Source organism: Mustela nivalis (assembly GCF_964662115.1).
Source record: "Mustela nivalis genome assembly, chromosome: 2".
NCBI classification, from domain to species: Eukaryota; Metazoa; Chordata; class Mammalia; order Carnivora; family Mustelidae; genus Mustela; species Mustela nivalis.
The window spans coordinates 117,270,549-117,294,670 of record NC_139021.1 but is presented as its reverse complement, the minus strand read 5'-3'; the positions used below and the strand labels follow the sequence as shown (position 1 = coordinate 117,294,670).

The following is a 24,122-nucleotide window of genomic DNA, read 5'->3' as shown; positions in this document are numbered from 1 at the left end:
AGGTCACATAGGTAGTAAGTAAATTCTTAAACCGGAATTTTATAAATGATTTTCCTATGGACCTACTAAATCAGAATCTTTAAGCATGACAGAGAAAAAAATATGAAAATTTTAATAAATTCTTCAGATAATTCTTATCAAGTTTGAGAGCCAATGACTAAGCAAAATTAGATAAACTCTATTAATGTAAATAATAAATGAAACCAATGAACATATACACCCTAGATTGCAAATGTAGCTTCAGGTAGTTTTCTGGACTTGAGAAATGGTTTACTACTCAGGGCTCCAGTTTTCTTCTCTCAAAGATGAGGATGCTTTGTGTATCTGAAAAGAAGCAAAACTCAAAATAGCAAGCATCGTTGGAAAATATGCAAAAAAATACAGCACCTAACTATTTGGTTCTTCTTCTTCTTCTTCTTTTTCCAATCTACAATCCATCCTAAAAATTCTGGGAAAGCTGACATTTCTCTCCTGATTCATGTCTTTTTGAAACTGCTTTTCTTGGTTAAATAAGTAAAATCAGATCACTCTGATGCAATTGCTCCAAGGTTACAAATAATGGGAGTTCTGGTGGATGCTTTTTTTTTTTCTTCCCATTTTCATTAAATTCCCTCATAGTAGATATAAAAACAGTTCCTTAATTGACACTGATTTGCAAATATATTGAATTCAAACATGTCAAAATAAATTAGATTTGTCTCTCAGTAGAAAGAAAGCAATAGAGCCAGATTGAATCCCAGTGAAATTTTATAGCATCTATTCACAAACACTTTTATATCCTAAACTGCACGGCATTTAAAATAATTAGGAGCTTTATGCGACACATACAACATTTACTTTTATTGTTACTTCTTGAACCCAACAATAAAAGTAGATTTTAAATTGTAGAATAATTGTTTCATCTATATTTATACTATAAAATGGGGTCTACCATTTGAAAACTGCGAAGTCTGTTATTTTAGCATAGTCATTATTCAGATGATTCAGATATGTTAAAATGTATTTAATTAAGACAGATTTATTGTAATTTATATTTTCAGGGAAAAAAATGAAATGTTAAACAGATATCTATGAATTAATTTCCACATCCTTAAGAAAATTACACTGTGACACCATAAGATGAAACAACATTAGAATAATTGGGATTCAAGAAAATTACACTGTAAGCATTTTGCATATAAATCCTATAGCAGTTAACTTTTCTGGGTCACACTTTATCTGCAAAGATTTATTTCTCTTAAACAACAGTCTTGGAGTTATTTTGATCAATTTTCTTCTTACTAAAATGCAGCTGTTCATCATACATTCATACAATGTAATGTGATTGAGCAATAAAAAGTATAAAGCCACCAAAAGACATAGGGGAAGCTTAAGTACATACTGCTAAGAAGCCAGTCCAAAAGGATGAGATACTGTAGGATTCCAACCACGCAACAGTCTTGAAAAAGCATACTATGCAGACAGTAAAAAGAGTGGTGGTTTCCAGAGGTTCAGGGGGAAAGAGGGGTGGGTACCTGAAGAAAAGGAGAATTTTAGGTGACCCCAACAATTCTGTATGGTATTATAATGGTAAATGTATGACATTATAAATCAGTTTAAACCCACAGAACTCTATAAGGCAAGAGTCAACAAGGCCTCATGTCAACAATGGACTGTAGTTAATAATTATGTATCAATATTGGCTCATCAGTTTTAACAAATGTGCCACACTAATACCAAACGTTAAAAATAGAGAAAACTAGGGGTGGGAGTTTGTATAGGAGCTTTATACTTTCTGTTTAATTTTTCTGTAAACCTCACACTGCTCTAAAAATCAAAGCATGATATCCAAAAAACATACAGCTGTTATACATGTAAAATTTAGGGGAGGCAAGGACTATGCAAATAGCAAAGTTAATGACCTAATAAAATGTCCATTTGACATCTACAATAATTGAAATTTTTCAATTGAAATATTATTTATACTTCGTTTAAGAATTAGCTTAGGTTATTTTGGTCTTTTCTCTTTTTTCTTTTTTTTTTAAGATTTTATGTATTTATTTGAGAGAGAGAGAGAGAGAGCAAGCAAGAAAGCACAAGTGAGGGGAGCTGTGCAAGGATCCCAATGTGGGACTCAATCCCAGGACCCTGGAATCATGATCTGAGCAGGAGGCAGACACTTAACCGACTGAGCCACACAAGTGTCCCTAGTTTAGGTGATTTGGGAATTTTAGTCAGAATCTGGGGGGTTTGTTTAAAATGGCCAATAAAGCACAAAATGTTGCCCCAAGAGGGAAAAATGGGAGCCAGGGTTACATCGAGTATGTCGATACACACAGACATCAAATCCACCTGGATCAAGCTTTGTGATAGATGCCCTAAAGGCAGGTTATAAGTATGAAACCATGAATCTCTCCAGTGTTCAAGGTCTATATTGGTTAAAGCTATAGCCACTGTCTTTAGCATGCTCCCAGCAGTACCGCTTCTGGGGAGGAGGACCCAGCTGATTGCTTGACTCTAAAGACTCATGGGAAAGCTGTGTAGCTACACTTCTGGGCTCTTTGTGATTCAGCTGCCTCTTTTATTGTTGAGAGTGCTTTTGCTCAATTATATTGGCAGTAAATCTAGCTTTAAAAAGCAGAATTCCTTAATTTCAGACACCCGACACCTATTTGTTTTGAGTGAGGTGTTAAAAGTTTAAATTGGAAAAGGTTATTGATGTATTGTGGATGAATTGCAACATTTCTTTAAAAAGCTTCTGAAGAATCCTTTATTTGGCCATAATTCTCTGCTTCTGAAATTAACCAACAGATTTGACTGTACTCCACAGAAAGAAGGGGAATAATGATAAGCCACATGACCTCAGACTCAGAATGGGGTTGGACCAGAAAGTACCTTACAGACAGAACTCTAAAAATCATAAACTGTCAGCCTATAGATCAAACCAGGTCAGATGATGCCTTAAAAAAATAAACTTCCACTGGCTCCCAAAATATAAAAGCTCATAGAATTCACAAAAAAACTTGAGGGGTACCCGGGTGGCTCAGTCATTAAGTGTGCCTTTGGCTCAGGTCATGATACCAGGGTCCTGGAATGGAGCCCCACATCGGGCTCCCTGCTCGGTGGGGCATCTGCTTCTCCCTCTGCCTTTGCTGCTTTATCTTTCTCTGTCAAATAAATAAATAAAATCTTTTAAAAAAGGGGAAAAAAAACCTTGAACACCCTTTATCCCATTTTAAACTCTCACCACACTAGCAGCATAGCAGAGTAGTTGCCCTCATTCAGTAGAGCATCAGTGCCACCTGAGTTCTCCCACCCACCTGCTTCCCTCTTAATTGATGCCCAGTCCATGTCATGCCGTTCCCTTACCTCTCTGTCCTCTGTCAGCCAGCTTTACAGATCCTGATTTACACCAACTCTTTCATTTTGTATTCAAGTAACATGTGACTACTAAGGAAATATATAATTTGCCCCAATCATGTAACTGGTACTTTTCAGGGTGTAAAATAAAAATAAAACAGGGTCTGCCTTGCAATAAATAGAAAAGAATTGAAATTTTGTGATCTAATGCTCATTATCATGGAGGTTCATTTAATTCTAGCCAGGAGAAAATTGCATTTTTATAGTATGTTTTGATTCTGGTAGAAAGAAGTGTGTTGGAACAATAAAGCAAAGGTTAATGAGGAGATATTTTGTCTAGAAAACAAATCCGTTTTAAACACTTACGAACAAATAATCCAATCAAGAAATGGGCAGAGGACATGAACAGACATTTCTGCAAAGAAGACATCCAGATGGCCAACAGACACATGAAAAAGTGCTCCATATCACTCGGCATCAGGGAAATACAAATCAAAACCACAATGAGATATCACCTCACACCAGTCAGAATGGCTAAAATCAACAAGTCAGGAAATGACAGATGCTGGCGAGGATGTGGAGAAAGGGGAACCCTCCTACACTGTTGGTGGGAATGCAAGCTGGTGCAGCCACTCTGGAAAACAGCATGGAGGTTCCTCAGAATGTTGAAAATAGAATTGCCCTATGACCCAGCAATTGCACTATTGGGTATTTACCCTAAAGATACAAATGTAGTGATCCAAAGGGGCACATGCACCCGAATGTTTATAGCAGCAATGTCCACAATAGCCAAACTATGGAAAGAACCTAGATGTCCATCCACAGATGAATGGATCAAGAAGATGTGGTATATATACACAATGGAATACTATGCAGCCATCAAAAGAAATGAAATCTTGCCATTTGCGACAACATGGATGGAACTAGAGCGTATCATGCTTAGCGAAATAAGTCAAGCAGAGAAAGACAACTATCATATGATCTCCCTGATATGAGGAAGTGGTGATGCAACATGGAGGCTTAAGTGGGTAGGAGAAGAATAAATGAAACAAGATGGGATTGGGAGGGAGACAAACCATAAGTGACTCTTAATCTCACAAAACAAACTGAGGGTTTCTGGGGGGAGGGGGTTTGGGAGAAGGGGGTGGGATTATGGACATTGCGGGGGGTATGTGCTTTGGTGAGTGCTGTGAAGTGTGTAGACCTGGTGATTCACAGACCTGTACCCCTGGGGATAAAAATATATGTTTATAAAAAAAAAAAAAAAAAAAGAAAGGACCAATACCCAACTTTTGTAGCAACATGGACGGGACTGGAAGAGATTATTATGCTGAGTGAAATAAGTCAAGCAGAGAGAGTCAATTATCATATGGTTTCACTTATTTGTGGAGCATAACAAATAGCATGGAGGACATGGGGAGTTAGAGAGGAGAAGGGAGTTGGGGGAAATTGGAAGGGGAGTTGAACCATGAGAGACTATGGACTCTGAAAAACAATCTGAGGGTTTTGAAGGGGTGGGGGGTGGGAGGTTGGGGTACTAGGTGGTGGGTATTATGGGGGGCACGAATTGCATGGAGCACTGGATGTGGTGAAAAATAATGAATACTGTTATGCTGAAAATAAAAAATAAATTAAAAAAAAAAAAATAAAAAAAAAAATAAACACTTACTAACAAATAGTATTTTAAATGCTTTAAGTGGTGTGCATAAGATTTAAATTCCTTTTAAAATGATGCCAGTTACTTTTTCCAGTATCGATCATTTCCATCCTAACTGTACAAAAATATACATGAAATGTTGTTTTTTAAGTTTGAAATGAACAGTGGCATTTTTCTGGTGTTAAATTGGAAGGTACATTGACTGCAAACTTTCTATTTATGTACTTTATAAGGATCAAGAAACTAACTGTGGAAAGCATAAAATTTAGTTCTTATGAGTGGTAAAAGATAAAAAGTCAACAATCTTAGCAACATTTACTTTCACAAGAAGAAATTCAGTTTATGTTAGTCATCCCAGAATCTGGCTAACATATGTTTTCTTATACCAAAATTAAGTTGTATGGCAAATTGCTCTGTCATAATTTAGTTTGTTGCTCTTAACATTCAAGCCATATGTATCAGTTATCTCTTGCACAAGACAATATTTTTATGAACTTAATGACTTAAAACTACACATATATCATCTTGAAGGTTCTGTAGGTCAGAAACCAGTTACTTGCCTTCTGTGTTTTATTGTCTCACCTAGGTTTGAACCAAGGTGTTAGCTAGGGCCAGTGTCTCATCTGTGGCTGGACTAGAGAAGAGTCTGCTTCCAAATGAGTGGTTGTTGGTAGAATTAGTTATAAGTGGGATGTTGGGCTGAGAGCCTCAGTTCCTTGCTGCCTGGTGGTCAGACATCTCACCTTCATTTCTTGCCTTACGGACAATTCCACATGTCCCCTTCATTCAGTCCAGCAAGGGAAAGAGTTAGGGTCCCCTAGCAAGAGGGATCTTGAAAGATACAGTCTTGTGTAATGTAATGACTGGGTGACATCCCATTTTCTTAACGGTATTCTGTTGATTAGAAGCAAGCTGGAGCCTAGCTGTCTTGTGAGAGGAGGGTGATATGCAAGGATCACAAAATCAGGAGGTCCATGTCATAGACTATCCTGTTTCCATCTCTCTGATTTTTCTTCCTTTCCAAGTTTTTGTTTTTTATTTTTTATTTATTAGTATTATGTATTTATTTATTTATTTATTTTTAATTTTTTTTTAACTTTTTATTTTTTATAAACATATATTTTTATCCCCAGGGGTACAGGTCTGTGAATCACCAGGTTTACACACTTCACAGCACTCACCAAAGCACATACCCTCCCCAATGTCCATAATCCCACCCCCTTCGCCCAAACCCCCTCCCCCCAGCAACCCTCAGTTTGTTTTGTGAGATTAAGAGTCACTTATGGTTTGTTTGACTTCACTACCACCATGGTCTATCAATAGACAATGCAACAAACAGCACATTGTCTCAATGTCTCCTTTATAATCTCAAATACCATACAAAAGTGTATCTATTTATCATCAAAGCAGTCCATCAAAACTAACCTTAATGTTGTTTTTGTGATTGTTTTCCCTTTTGTGATAGACTATTATCTCTCTTGCTCAAGGTTACCTAAGGCATCCGTATTCCACTGAATGGACACTGTGACAATGTGTAAACAAATTGCTCAGCAAATATAATTGTTATCTTAGCTATGTCACTTTAGAAGTGTTTACCTAGGCAAATGTATCCTTTTCTAATCTAAACATGTTCTTGTTAATTAGTGGGGACCTTCTTGGTTGGAAATCACAGAAATCCTAGATTAAGGAAAAATTATGGACTGTTTTGGTCAATGAAATGATGAGCTTACATAACTCCAAGTACAGCAGCATTTAGAATATTAGCAAAATATAAGGGACCTATTTTCAACCTTACTTCTTTCATTTGTGTTGGTATCATGATCAACAAGAACCTGATCAGTGTTCTCATAGGGTAACATCAAACAGCATTAAAATTCTTCCCAAAAATGTTTTCTAGTACTAAAAATGAAATTTCTGGGCAAGACTCTTTTTACATGAGTCATCAACACTGAGCAATGAAGATAAAGCACCCTCAGTGACTGGAGATGGGTAATGTATCTATTACCCATCTATTATCCACACCCTGGGGACACGGGCAGCCTTCACGAAACCTCTTAGATGTGATATGGGAGAGTTGTGGTTATCTGCTGTTAACAAAAGAAGGCAGAAGTACATGTGAACATATATACATACTTGATCATTTTCATTAAAAGTTATATGGATTAGTTCTTATTCTTTGAGGGAAAAATAGTTATTGAATATGCGATGAATATATGGAGCCCCAGTAGGCACTAAAGCATCTATAAAATAGATCACTTTACATTTTGGTAACTTGACCCAGCATATGGACTATGGTGACAAAGGGCACAGCCATTTGGACGTGTTTATAAAGAGTTGTATGTAATTAATTTTCTGGGCCATATGTTTGTAGTTCAGGATTTGTTATAAAAGTGTCTGGTGAAGTCACAATACAATTGCACAGTATAATCCAGATTAGAAGAACTGAGAGGATGGAGATAAAAATGAGAAGCAATATTAGGAGAGTAAGTATGAAAAGAAAATGCCAATGGAGGAAATGACAGTAGGATTTGTCTTACCAGCTTGAAGCAAGATGTGTGAGTTCAGAGAAGTTGGACACACTAGGTAGACTGACTGGGCTATTTACTAATTTTTAAAAATCTGTTGGATCTGGGGAACATAAATACTTGTATATGATAAAGTGAGATTATTTCCATTAGGTTATAATTAAAGTTATGATAGCCTAAGTTACAGTCACCAATACTGTAAAATAAATGAAGATTTTGAGAATGAGATGTTTTGTTGAAAATATCTCTTGGAAATTAAGCGAATGACATAGTACTGAAGGTAAAACATGGCTACAGGTGAGCAAAATCAGTGAGTTCAAGAGAAAGGTCAGTATCAGGCTCCCTGTTCAATGGGGAGCCTGCTTTCCCTTCTCTCTCTGCCTGCCTCTCTGCCTACTTGTGATCTCTGTCTGTCAAATAAATAAATAAAATCTGTAGAAAAAAAAAAGAGAGAGAAAGGTGAGTGTTGTGAGTCCATCTGTTCAAATACTTTCAGTACAGTTAGAGCCTCAAAGTAGAGCAAGAATAAGGACTATAAAGAATTATCTGGAAGCTATTGGTTAAATATGGTAAGGGCAGCAGCAAAAGAGCAACATTTTACTTTACAAATTGAGGTAACAAATTGTATCCTTCTATTGCTTTCAGGTCAGAAGGTAATTTCAGGAAACAAGTGGGAAGAATTTTTGTATGATGTTTGGCAGATAATAAAATAGTATCCAAAATTAAATTATATCTCAAATTAAAAATAATGCAGGTGACAAGACATTCACAACAAAGAGAATTTGCATAATTGTGAACACAGTTTTTAGGGCTGGAGATTAATGTAGTACTTCTTTGAAAACTTCAGAAAATGTATTATTCAAATAAATGCACTCATACATGAACTAGCATATTTTATTATTAAATTCAGAACTCTGTCATGACAAATAGACTACAAAAAATGAATCCTCCTCTCTAAACCTGCAGACCCCCTCCAGTGAGTGAACTTGCAACCAGAGGGACTATTGTTGGCGTGATTTCTGCAGCGGCCATCAACCAGAGTATTGTGTACTCCATAGTTTCAGGAAATGAAGAAGGTGAGTATGTGTCTGTGTCTTCACCATAAACTAACACACTTGGATCTGGGATTCAGTTTAGATTGAATTACTCTTTACTCCATTTTTCCTAATAAAAAGTTACCCAACTTAAATGTAATTGGTACCTTTGTGCTCATCCTGATTAAAAAATTTGGTAGTACTAACAAACATGATTCCCACTTCCACCCACCCCCCAGCTCAGGAAATACTAACTATCCAATTCTGGAAACTTTGCTCTTGTCCTCACTTAGGGATATTTTAATAATATTTCTTCAAAATTAATGCATCATACTTTCAGCTTTTGGCTATAATTATTGCCTACAGGGCTCTCTTCCCACCATTCTGGACCATCCATGACTCACTCCATGTCATAGCTAGGCTAACACTGAAGAAATTTCAGGACCATAAATAATTTTTAATGCCCAAAGAGCCACATCCATGATAAAATCCATGTAAATTGTATAATATGATTCCTCAAGTGGTCAACTTGATATAAAATTAACAATTGTAAGTAAATAAATAATTTCAGTTTTGTGTACCAGCCACTATTCACTGAGAACAGGATGGTTTGCCAGCTCCTGGGAAGAAGTTCACAGCTGCATTTCTCACCCATTCTTCTTCTTACCATTATCCATAGTTAGCGGTCCTCTGTTTTTCACTTTTGATAAACTGGATAGCCTGGCATGTCATAAGTGGTTGAGATATAGTCAGTATACATTTAGGGGCACCTAGGTGGCTCAGTCCATTGAGCATCTGCCTTCAGCTCAGGTCATGACCCCAAGGACCTGGAATCAAGTCCTGCATTGGGCTCCTTGCTCAGCTAGGAGTTTGCTTCTCCCTCTATGTCACTCCCTCCCCCATTCTCATACCCCACCCGCTCAAAAATAAATAAAATCTTTTCAAAAAAGGAATAATCAATATACATTTATACAATATACATCAATAAATTATTATACATTATATAATTATATATTATACATTATACATTATATAATATATATCAATAAATACATGAATATTCAATATTTAATATTTAGTAAGTGAATGAGTATAAATAAATGTGATTAAGCAATTCACAAGGAAATTATAAAGGCTCTTTTTAAGTATCTCAACCACCATTACTGGAAATCTTTGCCCTTGCAGCAAGTGCTGGACATCTTGCTTTTGTTACTTTCTTCTTTGTTACTACTGTGCTGCTACGCCTCCTCCCTAAATATCACAAAGTTCTAATTCCTTTTAGTATTTAATGGACCATCCAAATCTACCATGATGGATATGGTATGCTGTGCTTCCCAAATTTAATTGACTGATGCAACATTGTTTCATTGTTCCAGGAGAATCTCAACATAACTAGAAAATTAAGAGTTTCGCTTAAGTATACACTGATGATAATTTGAAGAGATGGAACATAGTTTCCAAAAGCTAGATTCCTGTAACTTTTATGCATTACTCCTGTTAACAAGTCACATTTTTAAAATCACAGTACCTTTTAAAGAGAATTCTCTTTTTTTTCTTATAGTGTGAAGGAAATGACCAAAGAACTATATTTTAATTGCAGATATGTTTGGAATTAACAACATCACAGGTGTTATCTATGTGAATGCCCCCCTGGATTATGAGACCAGGACAAGCTACGTACTTCGAGTCCAGGCTGACTCCCTAGAAGTGGTTCTTGCCAATCTCCGAGTCCCTTCAAAAAGTAAGTTACATTACTTAAGAATTCTGTAAGGATTTTATGGTTCTTCTGCTCATTTGCTGATGAAATACATGTCCAAAAGTTATCCATACAAAACAGAGGGAGATCAGTAGTACTTGGAGCTGACTGCCCATACATTTTAACAGCTGATAGAGGACAGTGCAGGAAGTGATTTCATACTCCTGATATATCAGAGTAATAATGTACCATCTTCAAACTAGGTATATGATATTTCTAGAATCAACTTTATTCTTAATCCCACCATAAGGCTCTGTTGAACTTTCTGGAACATATATTATTCATGGGTACAGGACTGCTCCACATTCTCTGAATCTTGTGGTCTCTTGTACTTACAGATTTTCTTAGCACAGAGGAAAATGCATCTTAAAAAAGCAACTAACATTTATTGTAAGTTATATGTAGCATTATATTTAATTCACACCCATTTCTAGGAGATGAAAATTATTATTCCCGTTTTACAAAGACAAGATAAGAAAAGGTTAAGTGACTTTTTAAAAATGACACTGGTGGTAAATGAAAACCCAGAGATTTAAGCAGACAGCTTTTGACTCCAGAATCTTTCTCCAACATCTGTGTGATATAGTTTACCGACACAAGAGATCAAGTAAGGCCAGTCTGTGAAGGGCGCCAGCAGAGATTCTGTGAGATATTACTAATAACAAGATAAATACTGTTCCTTTCTGTCTGTTGAGGTAATACTTATTTGCACTTTGGGCAGTTCATCTTTTTATAATCACACCAGCTCTTTTAGAATTTAGAAGACCCAAGAAAACCAAATTGAACTTAACTGTTAGTGGAACGGAGGCTCAGAGAGAGCATGAAGTGGGAAACAGGCTCTGAAACAGACTCCTTTCATTCTGGGGTCCTTCCTGGACATTGTACACCAGCACTCCAATAATCAGCATCTTTAGAAGGGGAGGGGGAAATGAAGAGCCTATGAGAACCCCAGCATGGTTACAGGCGTAAAGCCAGAGCCACATAACCCAGGAGGTGGAAGAAAGAAGAGAAAGGTGGATAGAAAAGGCAAGAGATGTGCCCTAGAATTTTCTCTACCAGCACAGTAATTGATGATCCTAACAGTTATCACTCCTTTTTTATTTCTTTCAAGTCTCACTCACTGATCTAGTGTGGAGGGCTACACAGTTATTCAGAAAGATACAACCAAGTCATTTGGAAAAAATCAGATATACATGGTGTGACTTTGAAATTAAGGGAATTATGTCATCCTCAATGATTATTCATCACTTGCATAATTATTTAAGAAATATCAGGCCAGTTTCCTGAGTTCTTAACATCTTTAAACTGTAGACAATTATTTTTACAAAATATAGAGAAACCTTTAAATTGTCATTTGAGTTGACTAAACCAGGAGTCCAGAGGTTAGAGTAGTTCTAAATAACATAATGCAGACTACCTTACTACAACATGGGAAATACGGAAACTATTTGAAAACTATATTTGTCATCCTTCTTTAAAAAAAATGAACAGTTGTATTTAGAAAGAAAAATCTGCTAAATATTGAGGTTGTCAAACTTGGCATTTTTCAGGAAATAGCTCCAATTTCTAGGAATAAAGAGATATCGATATCTCATATGTGAATAGGATATAACTAGTTCTCATTACTTTAAATCTAATCCAGGTTAATAAAATTTAGCTAATATACCTATGTATACTTACATGTGCCCAAGTATGTGTGGAGAGCTGAGACCATTTAGCAGATGTGTGAAGTAGCTTTTCAGAAGAGCATGAGATCTGAAAGCTAAATGTTAGTTTGTTTAATGCCTGAGGCTTTTAATACTGTTATCAACATTTCATGACTGACCTTTGCCTCTAGAGTCTGAAATACAAACTCACGTATTTAAAAGTTTTATTTATCAATGACTGTTATGGCCTATAATGAATCCCTAGTTCATTAGCTATGCAAAAAAATAAAGCCATTATGTAAATTAGGTTAATTAATTAATTAATTGTTTAAAGGTTTATCTCTCCTTTAGAATTAGCTGTCCCACGGTCTTCAGCTCTGCCATATGTCACATAAATAAAATCAAGAAACAAAAGAATTTTGATTCATTGAAGAAGTATTGTAATTTCTTTGCCAACAATTTTTTAATGAAATTTATTTTCAAAGTAAGTTTCAAAACTATGTTGTGACTGGATTTAATATTTAAATGCAATTTAATAATTATAATAGAGTAATTTCAGAACTCATTTCATAACTGTGACACTAGGAATCTTTAAAACATTCTAATCTTTTAGTATGGACATTTCAAGCATACATAAAATTCCAAAGAATATCATAATGAACCTTCAAGTGTCAGCTACGCAACTTAACCAATGGTGCTTCTCCATCATTCCCTCCCTTATTATTTTGAAGCACATCAGAGACACAATATTTCATCTTAAGATATCTGAATATGTATCTTTTAAAGATAAGGACTCAAAACTTATTCATAACACCATTATTACTCCTCCCAAATTAATAAAAATTCCTCAATATCAATGAATATCCAGTCCATATTATATTAAAAATGTATTCATATCTGAATCCTAATAAGGTCTATATATTACAATTGGTTGAAAAGTATTTCAAGTGTCTCTTTTAAAATATAGGCTTCCCTCCCACCACATCTTTTAATTTCCTTTTATGTTTCTTTGTTCAAGAAATGAGATTTCTAAAGCCCAGGTTTCTAAGGGGTCATTTCATATTTTTCTTTATCTCCTTTATTTCCTGTAAAATGATAGAGCTAGATGCTTGGTTAGATGTAGGTTGTTTTTTTAAACAAATAAGTTGTAGGTGATATCCACTGCTTCCTCAGAAAGACATGCCGGTCCCTATGACTTTTCTTTCCTGATGGCCACCAGCACCAGTAGTCAAGTCCTATCTACTGATTCTGTCCTTCCATCTCCTCTGTTTGTAGTAGCCAAATATTTCCATAAAAAGAAACTTCTCTGCATTGAATATTTGATTACCCTGAGGTCATCCTTCTATACTAAAGAGAGGAAAAAATGTTTGGTTCTTTCCTTCTATTTCCTGGTTTTCAAAATAACACGTTGATTCACTGTCATACTCCAGATGTGGCCACCGAAATCACAGTTTGGGTTTTATGGGTCATATGGTCTCTGTTGAACTACTCAATCCTGTGGTAGCTGAAAAGAAAGGAGATATGATCTGTAAACAAAATGGCAAGTTGTCCTTCAACACTAAGCAAATGGATGAGGCTCCCCTCCGACAAAATTCTACTTGCCAGAACAATGTGTGGGCCAGATTTTGATCTTGTTCTCTTACTTTTACTTTACATAATCCACTTGGCCCTTCCGCTACTGTGTATCTCCTACTGTGAACAATGTTTCTGCTTCATCTACTTTTCCCACACATTGCATCTGAAGAAGGATTGTTAATATCTACAAGATAATCAGTCATCCAATTATCTATAGTTTGTCCTGAGGTAGACTCCTCACAGGAGGCTTACAAGAATAGCATTACCGATATTTTTGTGCATTAATGACAGTTTATCTGTGGACCCGGAAATTGAATGTAAATTTGGCTAGATATGAAAGCCTTGGGACACCTGGGTGGCTCAGTCAGTTAAGCATCCAATTCTTGGTTTCAGCTCAGGTTGTGATCTCACAGTCCTGGGAGGGAGCCCAGAGTCAGATTCTACACTCCATGGGGAGTCTGCTTCTCCCTCACCCTCTGTCCCTTCTCTGCAACTCATGTTCTCAATCTCTCTCTCTCTCTCAAATAAATAAATAAAATCTTTAACAAACAAACAAACAAGATTTTCTTTGTCTTAAATATCTCAGTCCATTTTTTACTCCCATGAAATACTGCTGCCCAAAAGTATAATGACAAACTGGATTTCTTTTCCAATGCAAGTTGGTTTTACTTCTGAGTTTCCAAAGAATTTCTCTTTTTTTCTTTAAAGTTCAGTGGTTTTATTGGAATGTTCTCCATTTTGGCTATTCTGAGTGATTTTCTGCCTATATAGATAGTATAGGCATTCTAACCTTATTTCAGAAAATTTTTCTTGAATTCTAATTTTTTTTCTATTTTATTAACTTGTTTGTCATCATAGGACACTCCAAATATGCAAGTAATGAATCATTTCCTATTGTTTATATCCCTTTCTCTCTATCTCTTTAATAAATTTCTTCATTGACTTGGATTTTTTTAAGATTTTACTTTATGAGTTTTTCTAAATTCTGATACATGTTTTTCCTACAGGACTTCTCTTTTTTTCATAAACCATTTTAATTTGTTTCAACATACTAAGTTACAGTTTGCATATTCTTTTCAAATACCTTTATTTTTTTAAGAGCCATTGTTTTGATCACTGTTCTTTTTTTTTTTTTAAACCGTGTGGACTTTGACCATGGTTCTTTTCTATTTTTCATGTTTCAGCGAATTTATTTGTTCCACACAGAAAAGGAAGGTAGGATATGGCAGCTTTTCTAGCTCTAGACTATTCTTTCAGTTATTTTCACAAAGTGATAAGAAGAAATAATAACCTTTTACTTTTAGAAATCTTCTTGTTTGTGCACTCCCACTTTCATTGGACAATCTCTCTCTCTCTCTCATTTTGCCCTGCTGTCCCTGTCCTGCTCAGTTTATATTCTGTTCTCAGGGTTTCCCCTTTCTCCATAGTGTGAAGTTTTGCCTTATTGCTTTCCTATTACCTTAGTCACATTTCCATTTAATGCACAATGGCAACTTTGAGACTCACTGGCTCTCAGGTCAACAGAAATGCTTAGCCATCTCTCAGCTTCCCTAAAAACAGTGGTTGTTACCATACTTGCTGACAATACAGAGATCTTGTTTCTGTCCATTGTTTTCTCCTGTGGCTCATGTTCTGGGATTTGGAGGTTAGCTTGTTGCGGGTACTTAGCTGGAGAAATTATCTGCGGGTTTTTGGTCTGGTTGCTAGGATATTATCCTAATTACATACATGTGATACTGAGGAGACCTAGAAGCAAGAGACTCCCACAAAAATTACTGTACACTTTAATAATTTAGTTCCATGGCTGCTGATAAGAGAGACTTCCAGGTCAGAGACTAAGGACTTCATTACTCACAAAGAAGTATTAGGTGTATCAGCGTAGCACACAGCATATGACATGGGTCCCTGAGCTCCAGACCTGTAGTGGGTGTAGGGCCAGGCCAGCCCTGCCTTAAGTGGAATAGACAACAGTGGGGGCAGGGAACAAGGAGCTTGGAGACTCTGCCACTTTTATAGCAAATAAGAGTAACAGTCATCTCAGAAACAGCGGGACTGTGCCATGCATTTCTGTGTATCATTATCTCACTTTTCAGATTTACCAGCTGCGTAAATAATTCTGTGTCCCTGGTAGGAATAAAAGGTCCAAGCAATTTTGGCATACTCAGCAGGACACGTGGGGGAGCAAGACTCCCGCGGTATCCTGTCCCCAGTACTTGGCCATTCAAATCCCTGACTATCTGCAATGAGGCGCGATTCGGGAAGATTCGGATATTACATTTTGCCTCAATCATCTTCTTCTATTCCCTAAATACACATTTTAATCCAAGGATATTCGAAATAATTGTTGAATCAGTGGAATTGTTTCACAGTTGATGAATTTTAGAGAATGAGAGCTCTCTAACCCTCTCAGGCTTTCATACTGTGTTAGCTGTTACCAAGTTTAGGATGAAGGTTTCGCTCGTGTGCTTTAGATTTTTCATACAGGGTTTCTAGATATATTTTGCTTTCCTTACCTGCTTTTATAGTTAAACTCCATTAACCATTTGGGCAGTTATAATAAATATATGACCAAATGAAAGAACAAATGAAAGAACGAATAAAATAACCCAAATTAACGGAAAGCATTTTTTTTTAAAGATTTTATTTATTTATTTGACAGAGATCAAGTAGGGAGAGAGGCAGGCAGAGAGAGAGGAGGAAGCAGGCTCCCTGCTGAACAGAAAGTCCGATGCAGGGCTCAATCCCAGGACCTTGGGACCATGCCCTGAGCCGAAGGCAGAGGCTTTAACCCACTGAGCCACCCAGGCGCCCCAGAAAGCATTCTTAAAGAGCAAACTTTCCCCAGAATGGAAAACTAATCATGAAGAGAATGGCTCTACTAGCTCATTAGCTTAGTACTAAAATAAAAGTAGTTGAACTAAAATGTATCCCAATAAGCCACAAATATGATAGATCCCTCTCTTTTTTTTTTTTTTTTCTTCCTTCCCATTCAACAAGCTCTAGACTTTGCCTATCAGTCACAAGTGCAGGCCTTACAGAGAATTGTTTTCCTTTGCCATTGAGACCATTCCAGTGTCTTGGCATTGAACATTAGCATTTTTAATGTGCCAGGTGTTTCCTAGGATTTTAGGACCAGAGATAATGAAATGAAGTTGCTAGTTTCAGGCCTTGTTTTCAATGCCTGAACGACACATCAACTTGTGACAACATAATACCACATTGTTGTGGGGTATGGTGGCCGCTGGTGATGCATTCACAGAAGAGTGAGTAGCTAGCACATGAATGATCAGAGACGTCTTCTCAAACAGCCCAACCTGTGATCAGCTCCCTGAAGAATGAGCAGAGGAAGTTTGAAAGGACAGTTCCAAACACCACTAGTGACTGTGTATTAGAAATGATGAGAAACTCCGTATTCGATTGGAAATTTAGAAAAAGGACCAAGATACAGCAGACCTAAAATGACAGAGATGTGCAAGAGATAGATAGATGTTGTCAAAGAGATTTAAAATAAAACAAACAGCACAGCAGATCACCACTTTATAAACCCTTACTGCCAAGGAGAGGAAAAACGATCAAGTGAAGGGAGATTTAGCAGTGATTTTCTCTGAAGTATTCCTTTGGGAGGAAAAAGTCGTCAACTTGGGTTTGCGCTTCTGCTCCACAACACATTCATCCCCAGAAAAGGAGGCTCTGAGAGTACAAACTCTTCATCTCAAGTTTCCCGTTACTGATGTCTGAGACCACAGGGGCTGTGGGTCAGGGACACAGGGTATCCGTGTCCAAGAGCGGCCAGATGGGGGCAATAGTGCAGACAGTCTTTACCATGGCTGGAGCAGAGGCCAGGAACAGCCCCTCCAGAAGGAGATTGCTCCTGCAGAATTATACAGGCCAGAGACCTGGAGAATGCTACCCAAGGTCCCGATTTGGGACATGGGTGAGTGCTAGCCTTTGTCAATGTGCACTGGGATCACCTGGATGAGGGTAAAAGGCAAACATTAAAAGCTGGAGACAGGCTTGTCTTTCAACTAAGGGGACAAGAGGAAACCAACAGTCAGGCATCTGTATATTTCCTGCTTGGCTCTCAATGAGCATTATTATTGACCAAATGAATACCTTTATTTCATGAGGGAAAGACAAGTGCAAAGGCATTCATGTTTTTAGTATTATTCCAACATTATGAGTCTTCTTTTGTGTCCATCTCCATTCTCCATCTCCCCAGAAGCCTCAGTCCCTCCTGGGTTTTCAGGGTGGAACATTGTTGTTCCCGGAGAGATCCCACGGGACCTGTATGCAAGAACCTCTGCAGAAACAGATGTCAGTATTTCTGCCACAAAGTCATCACCATATTTTTCATCTTATACAGAGCAAAAGCAATATTACTCACCTTTTTAACTAGCTCATTGCTGTATAATTTGGTTTATGCAGTTCCACAATTGAAGTGCAATTCTTCTTTTATGGTAAAATTATAATTATCTTTAAATGTGGAAGAAAATAATCCCAGCTTTTTATGAATAGATCATTGTGTTTTGATTCAATAACTAGCCTTTCAATCAAGGATAAGTGACAAGACAATTAAGATAAACCTTAAACTGGTGATAAAACAATTCAAACGCTATTGATTCCATTTTATAGTTTTGCTGTAGGGTATAAGCTTGTAATACATTTCATTTCCTTGGCTTTTCTGGTTCCAAACAGAAGGTCTGTGACAAGTAATGCTTTAGCTGTGATTGACTGACTTAAAAAGTGTTCCTCATATAAGTTGGGTGACAACATCACAGCATCTCACATGTTCATTTCCTCAGTCCTAAAACCTCGAATGTTCAAGGTCTTGTATTTGTTCTATAAAAGCATAACCATGATTTTAGAAACTATATTCAGACTTTATTACTTTAAAACTTGGAGACTACTTTGTGAAAGCTAATACCATTATATCCTTTATTGGATTTTTGGCTCTGACATTCTAGGTATATGTAAATATATATAAATAAACAGTTGAAACACTTATATTTTTAATGAAATAAATATTTACCTGTGCAAGAAAACAATTGAATTGTGCAAAATAGCTATGCTTGGGAATGTGATTTAAAAATGGTAATGGAATTTTATGAAATCCATTTCAGAAACCAAGTGCATTGAGGCAGTGTTCTTCCTTTGACCCCAAAAGTGATTTGTTGAACCAATAACAAAGATGCGTGATCAACCCCTCTAAATGAGGGTACAGATTATAATACATATTTTTTCACATGTATTAGGAAAAAAATAATGTTCCATGAAGAAAACATTTTTTTAAATTTTATTTATTTGAGAAAGAGAGAGAGAGCAAGGGAAGAGGCAGAGAAAGTGGAGGGGGGGAATCACGAGCTGGGAGCCCAATGCAGGACTCAGACCCAGGACCTGAGATCATGACCTGAGCCAGTCAGATGCTTAACTGACTGAGCCCCCAGTCGCCCCCATGAGGAAAACATGTTATATGACTTCCATGATCAACTAAAACTAAAATCCTAGGAATTCTTAAAATTGTTCTCCTCAACTTATACCTAAGTTTAAGCCCTAGCGCCTAAGACAGTGGATATAATTTCTTTATTCTTGGGAACTTTTGTTTAATTAGTACAGTTAATAATTTAACTTTTTCTTGCCTTTCCAGGCAGAATTGAAAAATTGAGATTCAAATGGAGCTTATTTGCTGATTCACAATATTTTTGCTACCTTATATTCTGTTTCTGAGAGCAACAATCATCCGATTAATAATGAAATTCCAAAACTATGAAGCAGAAACTGTATATCTTTTGCTTCAGAAAAAAATACCATTTCAACAGAGACCAACTGAGCTCTGTTAAATGCACATGAAACTATGCATAGAAGTGAAATCTGTTAAGTCATATACATTATAGAGCTATCATTTCCAGAAATAGAAAATGGAAGCAATTATCTGGATAACATAAGCATACCATTTATCTCAGCTGCTAAAAATAGGCAGGAAATTACCAGAATTTTTCTACTAAATACATTGATTCTTTATACTGTTAATGTGTGTGTGTCCACTGGCCCTCCACACTCTGTTATAACATGATCAAGGTCAGCTCTTCTCTATAGAGCAAGGATGTACAAGTCTTTCTACTATTTTGCTAAAGATTTAGATGGCTGTCAGATTGATTTTTTTTATTTTTATCTCATAACAAATGGAAAATGAACATCCCTTTCTCTTAGTGACAGATTCTACTTTGACCAGCTTTAACATGCCTACAGACTTACCAATGGATTATTTTTAGAAGAAAAAAAAAGTAGACGTAACTGCCCATTAACTACACAAAAATACATTTTAGCGTGATATTTTTAAAATGAAAAGCATATGGAGAGAAGTGCCACACGGAAGGAATATGTGTAGGATGGCCATTCTGTAACAGTCATCCTCTCAACAGGAGGGGGCTCTCCAGCCTGCTCAGCATTTCCTAGGTCCCTGCATCTCCCAGTCTCCATATTGATGGAGGTGTTTTCTCTAATCTCAAGGACTCTACCTTACTGTTTTTGTTTATACTGTTCCCTTTGTTTAAAAGGTCCTTCTGTTCTTGTTCTCCAAGTAATTCTTTTATGAGGCTCATTTAAAAACTCATCTCGTTTTTTACCTTACCTTAATCACCCATTGTCCCTGTCACATGGGGAATAAATATGTCAAGTCTGTGAGTTTCAAAGGCAAGGATGTGATACCCAATTTCGTAGTGCCTCAGTTTCTCAGAAACTCAGAGAATATGAAGTTTGAGATGGATCCTAAAGGAGAGAATAGGATGGAAGATGGTCTGGATATCATCTACGTCAGGGGGAAATAGGGAATACTACTTTGCCAGGGCGATAGAGAATTTGCCTGGTTAGCTATGTTTGATGACATGCTCTAATGCTTTCTATCAAAGAAATGCTATTGCGTTTTCTGTTGATCTACTCAACTTTACCTTTTGGACATCTATTATTTATACTAAAAATCCTGTTGTACTTAACTCTTAGATCTTGTTATGATTGATTTGGGCCAACATCGATGTAATTCTTAACTTGGAATAATTAATAGAACCATAATAGTCTTCTTCTTCTTAATGATTGTGACTTGTATCACATTTACAAAGACACTTTATGAGTTAAGCATAGGAAGTGATAGTAAATTGTTAGATATATGGCCAAATAAAAGAATCTAGGGCATTCCAAAATAAAAGTGGTAAACAGACATACAGTATGGAATACAGAATACCGTGTTGTTAAGACCCTAAAATCAGGTGTCACTTATCTTTGATTCCATGGCACGGATGGGTAAGTCTTTGTGGTTCCTCTTGTAATTATTATTACTCTTAGACTAATGCTAGTGTTCATGATTACAGTCATGTAGCTGAGGGGCACCTGGGTGGCTCAGTCGTTAAGTGTCTGCCTCAGGTCATGGTCCCAGGGTCCTGGGATGGGGCCCCATATCTGGCTCTCTGATCAGTGGGGAGCCTGCTTCTCCCTCTCCCACTCCCCCTGCTTGCATTTCCTTTCTCGCTGTCTCTCTGTCAAAAAAATAAATAAAATCTTTTAAAAAAGTCATGTAGCCGAGATAATTTATATAAAAGACATGAAAACCTAGACTATAATTCTTTTATGCAGGAAAGATGTTGTTTTTAAGAACAATAGCTTAAATTATATTAATAGACACGTTGAGAGATCTGTAAGAACAAAGGAAGTCAAGCAATTATATATGTGAGTGTATGGGAGGTGTATTTATATAACTACATATTATATAAACTTTTTTAGAGCAATATATTCATGTCATTATATGTATAAACATATATATACATTTTCAAACAGACTAATACTTTTTAAGTGATTGTTTTACTTGCAACATCTATGGTCATTTTATTTATTTATTTGACAGGGAGAGAGAGATCACAAGTAGGGAGAGAGGCAGGCAGTGAGAGAGGGGGAAGCAGACTCCCCGCTGAGCAGAGAGCCTGATACAGGGCTCAATCCCAGGACCCTGGGATCATGATCTGAGCCGAAGGCAGAGACTTAACCCAGTGAGCCACCCAGGCCCATGGCCCCTGAAACATTATATTACTGCTACAGGGATCATGATAAAACTGTACATTAAATATATATGTTGAGTACTGGAAAGGCATAAGTGTTTTTCTAAATGCTAAGTGGAGAAGAATCTGGAAGGTGATACCATGGTCATCAAAGAGTTTGTATTCTAGTGAAGAAAACTTGATGCCTAAATATAAAAATAAGCAGTAACACCAAAAAAAGTATGTAGCTAATTGATTAAGAGAAGCATAGAGAAACTAAGCATAGAAGCATTAGTTTGATTAAAACTAAGCATAAAATGCATAGTTTGAGTTTAAAGAGAATATATTGCTGTGCCAGATTAAATCACTTATTGATCGAGCTGGGAAATGAAGACTTCAGTTGAAGCAGTTTTTTTGTCTGCTAATGTATTTTGTCTGCTAATCCCTTCTGTTAGGCAGGTAGAAGAGGGATGGACAGAGGATCTGGGGGGGTGGGCGGGGCGTTGAAACTTGGAAGGAAATGCTGGGGGAAGGAATTTACAAAGTGAGTCCAGAGCAGAAAGATGTAACAGAGAATTAATGGTAATAGAACAAGGAAGACATTCAAAAGCGGTTAAAAAATGTACCATGGTCTTTGAGCCACTTGACAGTCACTTGAGATGCTTGTTTAAAAGTATATTTTTTGTATTTTTCCCCAAAAACCTAATGAATTCAGGCATCTGCAAACAACAGAAATCTGAACGTTCAGGATGTTCCCTGTGTGTATGTGCACACACATGTCTGTGTGTACATCCGTATGTGTACATCTTCACAACTATTTAAAATACTGATAAAGGGGGGCACCTGAGTGGCTCAGTGGGTTAAAGCCTCTGCTTTCGGCTCAGGTCATGATCCCAGGGTCCTGGGATCGAGCCCCGCATCAGACTCTGTGCTCGGCAAGGAGCCTGCTTCCCTTCCTCTCTCTGCCTGCCTCTGCCTACTTGTGATCTCTCTTTGTCAAATAAATAAAATCTTAAAAAAAAAAAAATACTGATAAAGGGAATAAATGTTTGTAGGCTTCTCTTGTCTGTTTGGGAGGGGGCAGGGAAATAACATGACAAAAATCAGCACATAGGATATCTTGGAGAGAGAAAGAATAGAGAATGAACATTAAAAGATTTGTCTAAGGCACCTGGGTGGCTCAGTCATTAACCATCTGCCTTCTGCTCAGGTCATGATCTCAGGGTCCTGGGATCAAGTCCCACATTGGGCTCCCTGCTCAGCAGGGAGTCTGCTTCTCCTCTCCTCTCCCTCTGGGCACTTGCTCTCTCTCTCTCTCTTTCAAAATAAAATCTTAAAAAAAAAAAAAAAAAAGAAAAGAAAAAAGAAGAATCTAGGCATGAATTAGTATTGGGCTTAGGTTTCTCCAATGAAATTGAACTGGTTAAGATACCGAAGAAGATTTATTATAAGGGATGGGCTCGCTCACATGATTATGGAGAGTGAGCAGCCTGGTAATCAGCTGTCTGTGGGTAGGAGGCCCAGGAGAGCTGGTGGTATAGTTCCAGTCCAAAATCAAAGGCCTGAGAACCAACAGAGCTCAATGGTGATGGTGTGAACTCCCATCTGAGTCTGAAGCCCAAGAACCAGGACCACCAATGTCAGAAGAAAATGGATGACCCAGCTCTCCCCCAGAGCAAATTCCACCTTCCTCCATCTTTTTCCACTATTCAGGCCCTCAAGGAGATTGGAAGACACTCACCTTCATTGGTGATGATGTTCTTCTCTGCTCGGTCTGCTGATTCAGATCTCAAAACGTCCTCACAGACGCAGTCAAGAATAATGTTTTACCTGCTATCTGGACTTCTCTTAGTCCAATGAAGTTGTCACATGAAATTAACCATCACCAGCCAGCTAGATGGGGAAGATGTAGAACATATGTAAGAGAGAATTTGATAGGACTTGAAGACTTGCCATAAAGAGAAAGAAATAAAGAATAATTTTATATTTTTGATGCCAGGTATCATAAATTAAATCTAGAAAGTAGTTGGAAATAACTAAACTTTTGAAGGATGGTGAGGACTTGGCTTTTAGATTTTGGAAGATGTCATACAGAATGATCACTTAATCCAAGGGTTATTATTTTGCAAAGGATCACTAGCATCACATGGTATAAATGCAAATGAGGTTTAATTGGGAAGATCATGCAGAAAGGCATCAAAGAAAAAAACTACCTCTGTAGCTTCTGTAATCCACAGAGAGAACTTTAATCTGCACATACTTGAACACCCCATCAAAGGTGCTCAAATCAGGGGAGTCATAACAGTACTACTCTACATATGTAAACAGAATCTGGAAATGAGGAAAAGGAAAAATTCATTGACCACATAACAGTGGATCTTCCTGGTCAGGGAAATAAGGCCTAAAAGCAGGAGGCTGATAGAGCCAAGCAGCCTGGACTGGGGATAGTCAGTTGAGATCCACTGAACCAACCCAGATCCAATGACCTGGTTACTTGTTAATTTGCCCAAAGAGGAGAATTAACGAGCTCCCAGGGCCCTCTGGCTTTGTACCTTCCAGGAAGAGGCAG

At 37.2% G+C, this 24,122-nt stretch overlaps 1 protein-coding gene across 1 annotated transcript in view; it reads left to right on the top strand.

Annotated features, from left to right (window-relative positions):
- PCDH15 (protocadherin related 15) overlaps positions 1-24,122 on the top strand; it is a 1,700,294-nt gene that overhangs the window by 1,540,239 nt on the left and 135,933 nt on the right. Inside the window, exons 26-27 of the mRNA XM_082719991.1 lie at positions 8,488-8,597; positions 10,156-10,296. Coding sequence (XP_082576117.1) covers positions 8,488-8,597; positions 10,156-10,296 — 251 coding nt within the window. The remainder of the gene's footprint in view (positions 1-8,487; positions 8,598-10,155; positions 10,297-24,122) is intronic.